The sequence below is a fragment of the Megalopta genalis genome, chromosome 12 (genome assembly GCF_051020955.1).
Source record: "Megalopta genalis isolate 19385.01 chromosome 12, iyMegGena1_principal, whole genome shotgun sequence".
NCBI lineage: Eukaryota > Metazoa > Arthropoda > Insecta > Hymenoptera > Halictidae > Megalopta > Megalopta genalis.
Genome location: NC_135024.1, coordinates 7,499,531 through 7,511,709, shown reverse-complemented (window position 1 = coordinate 7,511,709; position 12,179 = coordinate 7,499,531). Strand labels below are relative to the sequence as shown.

Genomic DNA, 12,179 nt, shown 5'->3' with positions numbered 1-12,179 from the left:
CGAAACGTGATAGAGTTCCTCGTCGGATACCTACGGCCAAAGTTGCGTCTCGTGCCGGCTCGCGTGTTCCCAAGATGAAGTGCCGCCGGGAGGCAAATTTATTCTCGCAATTTATGCAAATATTCGTTATCACGTATTACGTCGCGCGGCATTTTGTTTCTTTTCGGTCGCGAGCGTTCTTGAAACGGCCTCGTTAATGACGTGTTTCCTCGCGTTCCGAAATGCCGCGTTTTAATTGCTCCCTTTACCGAATTAACGAGTGCCGGTAACCGGAAGTATATTTCAATGGAATTTATTTAGCAAAACGGAATGCGAGAAAAAGGCGAACGGTGTGACATTCTTCACGGTCTCATTTTCTCGCGCGTTTTCAATTTTCCATTTCAAGCAAAATTAGCGATCGTCAGATCTACAAATATAATTGCAACGATCGTGTATCGTTGTTCGAATGATTTTCCTCTTTGTCTGTCAAACGTCGTTGTTATTATTTATTGTCGAGTCGAGGAATCCGAACGCAAGGATCCTCAACGGATCCTCGATCAAATCTCCAATTAATTAGCAAAATCGCGCATTTCTCCTCGACACGTATTTATAGACCGATTTATTATTGTATCCGAGTTTACGGGAGAATTTCAAAGTAAACCAAGTAGAGATCCGCGGGCGAAAGAGTGCTGCTCGTTTTCGCGTATAACAATCGATGAATCAGCCAACCAGGCGAACAAGGCGCAATGCATTCCGGGAGAGGCTTTATTTTAGCTTGTGAGCGAAATATTTACGAATTCCGCATGCCGAAAAGCACTCAAGAAGTCGGTATGCGCGCGGCTGATACAACGGCGGCCGGTGTTGATTCCATTCAACCATATCTCGTGTTTCCTCGTCTATTCTCGGCTGCCTGGAGCATTGTTCTCCTCCTTCGAAATATTAAGTAACTCTCAAGTTACGCCGGATACACGTTTCGCAGAATCTACGCGATTCGTGCGATTATATACCACTGGAAAGACAATCTTCGAATCTTAAATGGTGTCGATTATTCAATCGTTGACCCCTTGCTATATATAATAGTCGTACTCGCGATGGAAATTCCAAAAATAATTTTCGCTTCTCTTATCCAAATCGAAATAAGATTCCATTCTTCTGATATTAACCTTTTAGGTACGGCTGAATTCTGCGCGAGGCTATGTACAGAGTCTGATACTGTATATTCTGTCTGTATATACAGGGTGTCCCAAAAATGTCTCGCAATCCGAAAGTGGCGGGTTCCTCAGGCCATTTGAAGCAACTTTTTCCTTTACAAAAATTTTCTCCGAGGCACCGTTAACGAGTTATTAACGGAAAACAGTGACCAATGAGAGGCGAGCTCACTGGCGCGAGGCGACCGAGCCAATGAGCGGAACTGGGCATCGTGCGCTGGTTGGCTGGGCCGCCTCGCGTCAGCCGTACTCGATTCTTATTGGTCACGGTTTTTCGTTAATAACTCGTTAACGGTGCCTCGGAGAACATTTTTGTAAAGGAAGAAGTTGCTTCAAATGATCCGAGGAACCCGCCATTTCCGGATTGCGAGACATTTTTGGGACACCCTGTAGACTGTTGTAAATCGATGCGAAGACAAAAGAAGTGTGAAACAATGCATATGAAGACGATTATTTGATTCAAACGATGAGCGAGCGAGCTACTAGAGCAAGCCACTATAGTGGCGCGTCGTGCCTAAATGGTTAAACGTAGACACGTAATAAACACGAAATTTTCTTTGTTACCTGAGAAATTGTCGAAGACAAAGATGTCCTACTGTGGCTGCAAAGGAATCATACGGCAAAGGGTTAAAGTACAAATTTTATAGAGCATCCAACATATAAAACATAAAACTACTATTACTATTTCGTGGGCGCAGCCAATTGAGTCCAATTGTCGTTAACAGACAATAAAAATCGCGTTACTCGGCCACATGGCCGTCATCGGTACGTAAAACGATTTTATTCTCCAACACAATGTAGTCAAGACGCTCGGAGGACGATGGAACAGCAGTTCCCAAGAACTTTATTGCAAACTCCGACTTAATATAAAAACAGCAGATCTAGCGAAACATTTTTCAACGAACCAACAGCGGAATATCGATCCGCTTCGAACTCTGGGTACACTTCCGCTTCGAGATCGAGCCGATTCGTCGATCGGCGAGCGAGATCCTCGGAGTCGGTAGATCGAAACGAGCCCGCCGCCGTTTCCTCGTTAGACGAGTTAGAAACACGCGCTGGATCGTTGCCAAAGGCGGGCGTTGTGCGTACACCCACGCGTCCAACTTCCTGCGGATTTGCACACGGGTTAGAAATGGTCGTGGAACGGCACGCGGGAATCGCGTCCACCATCGCCAGCGGCACCGTGCCGCGGTAAATTTATATTTCAAGATCGCCGCCGGACCATCGGCCAACTGGTCTTTACGATACCCGATACATTTCCCTGGCAATAACTGGTACCCGTTCGTCGCAATAACTGACAGATCCTCTTCCGCCGATCTTCCACAAATTCGAAGAATCAGTGCCGTACAACCGCACACGCCGCACACCGCTCGCGTTTTTCCTTAACCCATTAATTACACTGTCCGACAAAATCAATCTTTTTTTCTGGGTTCCTATAGCCACTATGAAATTCTTGTAGAGCTTCACTCCCTGAACAAGAATCTGAAAACCGAATTGCTGCATCACTCTCAGTTTTTTAAATAAACGAACTTTTGTAAAAACCCAAAATTTTCGACAAAAATGAGGTGTTGCATGAAAAGTACAAACGCTAGAAAGTTCTAATCAGTCTCGAAAGATAGAGGAGAGTTTCCCGAATATAGTGGCATGCAATTTATTAATTGTTTTTGGTCCTAAATAGCAATGAATTGATGTGAAAGTTTAAAAAAGTGTCGACGCGCGCAGTTTCTCCGCAATATTTTTGTATTTTTACGAAAAGTTCTTTGTTCAGCACGGAAACTCTACCCAGGATCGGATTCTGTAGACATTTCTGAAGAAGAAACGACCCGATAGAAGTGTCGGAACGATGTACATTTTGAGTAGGTCGAGAAAATGTTCGTCGGCAACATGTACATGATGTTTTGACGCCATGTGCTTCGCTGCTCGCTTCACTTTTTTAAACTTTGACATCAATTCATTGCTATTTAGGACCAAAAACAATTAATAAATTGCATGCCACTATATTCGGGAAACTCTCCTCTATCTTTTAACACCAATTAGAACTTTCTAACGTTTCTACTTTTCATGCAATACCTCACTTTAGTCGAAAATTTTGGGTTTTTACAAAAGTTCGTCTATTTAAAAAACTGAGGGTGATGGAGCAATTCGGTTTTCGGATTCTTGTTCAGGCAGTGAAGCTCTACAAGAATTTCATAGTGGCTATAGGAACCCAAAAATCGTGTCAGACAGTGTTATCAGCCAATGTCCCATTTTTGGGACACTTTTTCAATTTCTTTTCTTTCGAAAACTGCAACTTCTAAATAAAATACAGGCACTGAAATACTGAGAATATATCACGTGCTCCACGAAAGCTGTTTTGTTTGAAATCATTGTAAACTTCAGATTGAAATGAATAACCTCTTTCTTTTTTGTATTTTTGAATTGCAGCGGGTAATGGGTTAAGCAACAGTTAGCTGTTGCAATCTCTTTGGAAAGCGTGCAAGTTATCGTAATTACACTATACGCGTTCGATTTGAAACACCAGCGACAGAGAGTTTTATAATGTATTATTGGAGAAGCAGCCGGATGATTACATTTTCAAATAAGCCATTGTCTCGTCCACGACGTGCCTTGTTTAACTCTTTCGATTCAACTGGCAAGGTCTTCCCTGGTGATCTAATACATAGTAACGGAACAGTGGTACTTCATTTCAAAGAAATAGATCCTTCATCGTTCTAACGAAGCGTTCGCGATACGTCTTTTCTTAAAATAAGTATAGAATTTATCGAACAATGAATTAGTATTATTAGGTTTCTCGTAAAGTAATTTCGATTTTCGTGTAAAATTTATTACTAACTTAATTTAATTTGTGAAATTTATTAATTATAGACTCTGAGACATGAAAATTGTTACGTCGAAAATAATGTTTAAATTATCAAATTTGTTTATGTTCAAGAAACCATTAAGAAGGTTAAATCTGTATCCCAATAAAGAGCATGAGTCTTCTAAAACACTCGATTTCACATTATCAAAAAAATAGCTGAGAATCGTGGAATAATATTAAAAGATCGTATCGCATTTTTTCCTTGAAGAACGAAATTACTTTCCGAGCAACGAAATACATAATTACCGGACTGCGAATCTTTGTGCAAAATAGGAACGTAGTCCATCAGTTTCATGAAATTGGAGCCACTCGGACATATCTGTCCTTCTCTAATAATTTCAACAATTTCCAAATAATCTATTGATATTATTCAATTCTTTTTATCTATCATAAATGCATAAAATACACAATCTAATGATTACTGAAAAATGTTTTGCACACGTACGATTGCAGAAAATATGTTTCCTACTCGCAAATATATCCGAACTTCGAGAAAGAAAAAATAAAAGAAATAAACGAATGAAAAAATATAATAGCTCTTTCCACGTGGAACCGTTGGCTCGCAATTTTTCGCGCAACTGCATATGCACGGCAGCGAAGGAATCGATCCGATGCTTTTTTCCTTTTTTAATATCTCTACACTGTAAATATTTGGCGGAATATTTTGCCGCGCGCGCGCGCGTGCGCGCGGGCGTGTACTGCAAATATTGTAACAGGAATATGCATGGATACTGCAGGGACTCATTCGCGTGTCGAGAGCATAAATCGACAGACGTGTCAAATGTCGCGCGAGGAGACGACCGGCTGGTTGGACAGTTTGCATATTAATCCCATCGGCGATGCCCGGCGCGGATTTTCCTTCGTTCTCGGGTTACGAGACGACCGCACGTCGCTTTCCCGCGCAGTAAATTACATCGGAGGCGTAATCGTCCGCGGAACATTTGCGAGCTCCTGTCTCTCGTCTACCGTCATTTGGCTAGCACGATCAAAGAGGATTTCTTTAATTCCGCCGGTTTCGAAGACACGAGGCTTGCCGCGAGGAAGCGTTCGGGTTAATCGTTCATCGTTATCTTTCGCATCTCTAAGTTCGTTCGTATAATTAGCCGCCCGTGTGTCGCCTAAGTACGAAGCAACGCGACGACGGGGTAGATTAATCCGCGGGGATGTTTCATTTGTAATTGGAGATGCTATCTATTGATTAGTCAGACGCAGGACGAAGGACGTTCATTAACAAACTAGGCCATGTATATTTATCTCTGCTGATCCTCTGTTTAGTCACTTTCGTTGGATTATCAGTCTTTAACACATCGAACGCCTCTTAAAAATAGAACGTTATTTACCCAGACGGAATTGTGAACTTTTCTGCTAATGGATTCGGTGGATCGAGTGGGATACGCATGATGCAAAAGAAGATTGGAGGTTTTATTTCACTGGATGTGACAGCGAGAGAGATCGTCGTTCTTACCAGCTCTTGAAGATTTGTCTCCTGTTTGCAGCATCTAAAACAGAACATTCGGCTTTATTATCTGAATAAAGGGACTCGTGCAGTTCGCATTGTGTGAACCACGAAGTTGCTCGCTCGAAGACGTTCTATCAATTTTTTACATTTTGATAGAATGCAGTTGTTGAGTTGTATTCTCTTGTTCGTCAATTTATCAAGATCTTGATATTATTTAGATTTCGAACAAACTCGTGCAAATAAAACTGATTTTAACGGGAAGTTTAACGTCTGACGTTTCGGTACTTTTTCAAAAAGCCTCTTTAAAATTGACAAACATTTCGTATGGAAAATTGTAATACAATTATTCGCTGATTGTAAACCTTCTATGGTGCTGAATTCGTCTTATGACAATTGGATTGAAGAGGATCCATTGATTTCTTCCATGAAACTTTAACTTTAAATTTCAACTGCAAAGTGGAATATTCCGCAAAAACTGTGAATAGTTGTAACTACATTTCGTCATTAACACTTTCATGGCCGCACGTCTACGCAGTGAAACGTCGCTAGGGGCTGGCAATATTTTTGAAGAATTAATTTTAAAAAACTTTATCTAAATTCATGAAATAATTCAATATGTCCGAACATACACGTAAAACAAAAAAACAACAACAATTTAATACAACAAATTTAATATTTTTCCTTTGCGTGATAATAATTAAAGCGATCACCTACATGTAACGTACACCCTTTTTTATTACTGATATTTTACCTAATTGATGTTTCATCCCTCCGGATTTACAAATAAAATGGCTTCACGTGTGCAAAGGGTTAATATTTCGCGATGCAAAACATTTCGGATCTTACACGTCGACTTTTCGACTTTTGTCCCGCGGATCAAATATTGCGCGCGATGGTGCCAAAATTTCGAGCCAAACCCCGCCAGCGTTTCGCGCGTCGACCAGTCATAATTCTCATTGGGTCGGCCACGCGAATTATGCGCGTTTCGCAGCGACTTATCCCCCGCCAGCCCCGATCAGCCTAATGGCGCGCGGTCGGTGTTCCACCAAGGAGTACGCGACCGGCGTCGACAACAGCGGCCAAAGGCATCGGATGATATTTACGAGGGTCCTTATGCTGCAACGTGTCGTGGGGGGCCCCGGTGGTGGTGTTTGGACGGGGGTGGCGAGGCAACCACGACGGAAATAGACGCGCGCAAGATTTCCCGGTGAAACGACATTCACTTTCGACACATTCCCGGTCGTTTCCATGTACCCCATTTGCTCCCGCGGATCTCTCTCCTCGCTGGCTTCCTCTTCTTTCCCCGTCGGGGCGATTAGGGTGTTCTAGAAAAAAGTATTGTGAACGCTGCGTCGCCCGCCTGGTATTTTCGTTTCTGTCGCGCAGTTGCTTTTAGAACGGCCGCCGAGGAGGAGCATAGATCACGATAGAATGTGGATAGAAACGCGCCTTTTGTTGCGGCCACGTCGACGTATCGAAGATGTTTTCGGAGAAATTTAATGCCACCCCTGGCAAAAAAGTATTCGACCACCTTTTAAAACGCAATAACTTTTTTGTCTAACTGGTCTAACTGACTCGAATCTTCCTTTAAGTGTTAAAGGGACTGGTTTACGGTAGAATGACAATAGCATACTTTTTTTTTCGTTCGTAGATGACTTTACGGTGTTTTGTTTTATTATTTCATTGACCCTTTTAATACCATGACTACAATCAAGAAATTGTTGTTTTCTTCGTACTTCTTAACAATTTTATTCTTTTATTTATGTTTCCCCTTAATTTTTGATTATTAGTTCGTACAAAATTTTCATAATTTCTTTCCGAAACTTTTCCAAATTTTATTAAACAAATTTGGTACTTTTCGCTCAGGTGGAGTTCTAAAAGTGTTGAAAATATGTGGTTTTCTAGAGGTATCCTGCTCTCGTATAAACTTATAGCACGTTATATTAACCATTATGGTTTCTATTGATCAGAAAGGAAATTACTTTGGCACAAGATAAAGGCAGATTCTGTAATTCCACTGCATTTCATTGGAACAGTAAGAAAATCTCAGATTTCATACTTATTGTAAAAGTTTCTTAGCACATTGCTTTTCGTTGGTTTCTGTAGATCATCTTAAAAAAATATTTACTTTCAATTGTTTTCCACTTCTAGACAAATGTAACCTTACTAACGTTATATTGAACGAGGGACAGAAGAACGTTATATATTTTTTATATTTTTTCTTTTTTCATTTATCCACCTAGCTGTAACCTCCGAGGAGAGGTTATTCTGCAGGAAAATGATCTATAAATGTTAGAGCTTGTTATAGAAAATAATTGCTTTTAGGAACGATGAAAAGCGCTTATTGCTTTCTTATTTTATAAGCGATCGAGATAAATAAATACACAATAAATTCTCCGCAATTTTCCTTCAGTTTGTAAACAAAAAAATGGAGAATTTGGAAAGAGGAGATACAATTATTCGAGGCTCATTTTTATAGTCGCCGATTGTCAACAATTATAAAAACGAGACGCAAAGCATAATCGTATCTCCTCTTCCCAAATTGTCCATTTTCGTTGACAAGCTGAAGAAAAATTAGGGAGCGTATAGCGACGTGTAAGGACTGACACTAAGACTTGTTTGTTAGTAGTATTTTCGATTAGTTTCCTTCTAGAGCCACACGCAACCTTCTTCGATGATAGAGCCTCCCGCACGAGACCATATTTAGTTCGAACCGACCGCGATACAAGCGTACATTTATAACGACCGTAGGGGTGCAAAGTTTCCAACAATTTTAGAACTCGTAAATCCTGGTCTTTGATTTCGTTATTTTACGAGCACGGTTACGGCACGGCACCGTAACATCGACACGAAAGTCAATTCCGTGCCGTCTTTCCGTATGTTCATCGCAGCTCAACGTGGGCACATTACGAGCATTCGATGTTCGAAGAATCGCCATTACGGCATACCGTGGTTCAATGTTCTCGGCTCTGTTCGCCATTTTCTTTTCTTTCTCTTGCGGGATTACTTTTCCTCTGTGGTGAAAGTTGTTTTGCAAGAGAATATGAAAGTTAATTTGTACGAGAACAGAAAGCTAATTAATAACAAAATAAAAATCTGGTTTACGAGAGAACGAGAAGTTGTTCTATAAGAAGATAACTATTACACGTTTGCCTTTTCCTTCTAAATTATTTTCATAATTAACACATCGATGTTTCTGAATTCTTTCCATTTTTCTACAGTTTTCAGCTTCTATCTTTGTCATAAACGTATCAGGTTCTTGTCGAAAATGTCGCGAAACATTTCTCTGTAATGTTTTCGTCGAGAAGTTCTTTCCGACAGTTCTATTCTCGCGAAACAAGTAAAACCGACGAACTTTCGGAGACAAACGACTCATTTGTCAAGCGAACGTGCTGAAGTTCTTCGGTTTAAAAACGAGCAATCCGACAACCGGGGGCCGTGTTAAGGGCTGGTTACTTTCGAGTCAGAAGCGAGCAGAGAAAATATTTTCACTATTAAAAGAATCGAGTAAGAAAACAATATCATCCCCTTGACAGGCGCGTGCGAGCAAAGGCTGCGTTACCATGAAAATTCGGTTAAAATTAGATTCTACCGACGGATGCTCCTATATCAAGATGGTGGCAGCGAAATCGAAGTAAAAATACATTAATCCGGCGATCGTAAATTCTTCGGCCCGAGCTTGGCTCGCCGGGAACCTTGGCGATGATGGACAGAATAATTCTAACCCTCTACGATGTTCCGTTGCATTTTCTACCGATCGAAAATATATTTTTTTTTTGCGATATTTTTCGCACGAACATTGAGAAGACACGTCCCATCTTTATCGCTATTATTATTTATATTTTTATTAGGCATCGAACGACTGGAAGGACGATTTTTGTTAGACACTGAATTAGTGTAGAATATCAGATTTAATTTCAATAAACTTACACGTTACTGTGGTAATATTATATCTATTCATGTTCAGATATGTAAGATCAAAAAACGTGACAATGAATAAACGAAATAGCATTCCTAAATTTTGTTCTCATGCTGAATAGAATGAAAAAGTATAATAACACATTTTGTAGATAATATAATCATAAATAAAATATACATAATCATAATAATAATATATAAAATATAATCACAATAAATCATATAAAGACGAATGAAAGGATTAACTATTAAATTATTAGGATCCTCTAAGCATTCCATGTTGCGTCTCGTTAAAAGATAACAGACGTTCAAGTCGATAATTTTAGCGAACACATTGTCGTTGGAAGTTCCACCGAATCTTATGAATTTGGTAAAACCAGACCCATGGGCCGTTCAAACTTAATAATAGCAATCCAAGAACAGCGCACTCGAGCAGTCCCATTGAGACGCTACGAATAAATACGCTATATAATTGAATTTATCGTATCGGCACCGGCCGTGAAATCATTTCGTCAGAGCAACGGCCACAACTGTCACGTTTAATGGAATCTGGAATTCCGGGGACCGTCGACGAATTCGCGGTAAGCTGGCGCACAAATATCGGTGAGCCATCGGTGGAAAACGGAACGAACGCGTCGGATTTAAGCAGCGTAAATCATAGCCGCGCAGGGAAGAAGCGGACGTTAAAGGGCGACGATGTCTCTTGTCGCCGTCTGATAGTCTAATATTGGTCTACCAAAGCAGAGTGTAAACGACGTTTAGGGTCCATAAATCATCGGGCTGCGGGTCTCGGGTTACCGTGGGACAATTAAAAACGAGCATCGACGAGACGTTGTCGCGGTAATCAGCTAAATCACTCGAGGATTTAGGGACGTTACGCGTGTTCCTCTTTGAACAGCGGAAATATGATTTACGCTTGGGATCTGGTTACCGAGCACGGCGCGGATGATGTTTGGATTTAAAAGTATATTTTCGGACGGTGTGTTGATCTTGCCGCGGAGATGGCATAATTGAGGCGAAAATCCTGAGAACCGCAGGAACATTCTGACCTTCTGCTTAGATCAGTTTCCCTGTATTCCGGAGGGACTTTGTAGCGCAGAGTCGCAGACGTTTGCGAAGTAATACAAATCGCAAACAGATTCACCAGAAATCTGGTCTGCTTAAGCTTTCGAGTTATTAGTATTATTATTATTTATGTAATTCTGATCCTTTCGCGGCTTAAGGATATAGCCTCCGGTATACATTGCGCTCGCACGTTCAACTTAAAACCTAAAACATAGAGCATAAAGCATCGAACGTAAGACGTAAAACATAAAATATTAAACCTTTCCGTTTAACCCAGCTTAGACTTAACCTCGGCCATAGACTAGGCTAAACGACAATGAATCGATAGCTGGCCGGTTTAATCAACAAAAATTCTTCAAGATACTTGGCCGGCGCCCAGAGATGCAGCTCACGTAAGGAATCGGTAAGTCGTATATTAGCGCGAGGCTAGAGGAACGGTCGCGCCGCAACTAAAGGCTAATGTAAATCAGTCTTTATTCCACTCGAAGAGCAGCGAATAGTACTTGAGCGAGTCGTAACTGCGCCATAACCGGGCCACAGTCAGAAATCGGACTTAACTTGTATCGAAAGCGCCGAAGTGTTACCTGAACTTACTTTGTGGCAAGCTCGCGTACGGCTCGGCCACCGTATAATTTCACTCCATCAGAAGATAATCCCATATAAAGATCCTGCCAGATCCCCTTTGAAAATCGTCGAAAATTCCGAGTTACACGGCGTGTTCACGGAATCGTAGGCGTACGGGTCAAAGCCTTTGAAACCGCTAACGGCTGTAGACGGCCGGGCCGGTTCTGTACATGGACTCGTTTGTTACCGACACCATCGTTGGTAACTGACAACCGCGAGTGACTTCTCGAGATCGCAGACAAGTACGTTCTGTGCCGGATAATTTTCGCCAAGACACTGTTGCGTGGGCTATTTCTCGACAATGTAGGGGTGTACTAAGACCCGAGCCAAGCTGGCTAATGCCGTGATCCCACCTCGTAGTTATGCGAGAGCATTCCCTCACACGCTTCTCATTTAGCAATCCGAGTACCACTGGGTTCAAAAGTGGGTACGCGACGTCGGTTAGCTCTTTCTTAAAACTTTGCCAGTTTTATCGTTTAGGTATTCTTCATCGTTTGCGAACACGTTCCGTTCGACTTTGAATGTAGTACGCTGATAAAATTATTCTTCGTTGTTACATTGATCCTGTTTCGTGTTTGACATTCCTTTGCATCTTTATACGTTTGTAAGTCAATAAAATATTAATAATTAATTATTCACATTAATATTATTCGTTATTAGTTACTCAATTTTTAGTCTTCGCTCTTTACAGTTTAATTAATTACGATATGAACAAATTTAACAACACTTTGGATTTTATTGTAACGTAACTCGCGATCTCTGGATATTTCATGTATCTTTGTCCCTTATTCTTGTATAAATAAGTTTAACACTGATTTGGTAATACAAATACGTCAACAATATAACGAACTGTTCCGCGTGAGAGATTTGTCCATGACGTCGAACATTTGCAAGTCCTGACGTTCGCATGTCAGGATACTTTCGTCGTCCGTTGTGACAAAAAAAACATTCGACGAAGTGTCTTTGTTCGTGGTGCGCGACGCGCGCACAATGCGCAGCTGTTCCAGCCGTTTGACCATGTTCGAAACGGTAGAAAACAGCTGCCAAACAGCCGCCGAAATGGTGC

The 12,179-nt window shown here is 41.2% G+C and overlaps 1 protein-coding gene across 2 annotated transcripts; it reads right to left on the bottom strand.

Moving 5' to 3' along the window:
• Nucleotides 1-1,809: 1,809 nt before the first annotated feature.
• Nucleotides 1,810-11,585, bottom strand: LOC117217483 (uncharacterized). 2 transcript variants are annotated; one of them, XR_013034537.1, is made up of 3 exons: nucleotides 11,084-11,584; nucleotides 6,610-6,831; nucleotides 1,810-5,546 (listed from the first exon to the last, which is right to left on the bottom strand). XR_013034537.1 is itself a non-coding variant. In XM_076525522.1 (3 exons), exons 1-3 carry the CDS (start codon nucleotides 11,146-11,148, stop codon nucleotides 2,084-2,086), a joined length of 435 nt encoding a protein of 144 aa, XP_076381637.1. In that variant the 5' UTR covers nucleotides 11,149-11,585; the 3' UTR covers nucleotides 1,810-2,083. The 2 variants fall into 2 exon arrangements, 1 of the variants encoding a protein (XP_076381637.1); XM_076525522.1 differs by lacking the exon at nucleotides 6,610-6,831 and having other exon boundaries at nucleotides 1,810-2,294; nucleotides 5,388-5,546; nucleotides 11,084-11,585.
• Nucleotides 11,586-12,179: the final 594 nt, after the last annotated feature.

Coding starts and splice junctions, on each gene's coding strand:
- LOC117217483 (XM_076525522.1), bottom strand. CDS start 11,148: ATGGGATTATCTTCTGATGGAGTGAAATTATACGGTGGCCGAGCCGTA. Junction 5,547..11,083: donor GTACGCGAGCTTGCCACAAA/GTAAGTTCAGGT, acceptor GTTCTGTTTTAG/ATGCTGCAAACAGGAGACAA. Junction 2,295..5,387: donor AAGTTCACAATTCCGTCTGG/GTAAATAACGTT, acceptor GCAAATCCGCAG/GAAGTTGGACGCGTGGGTGT.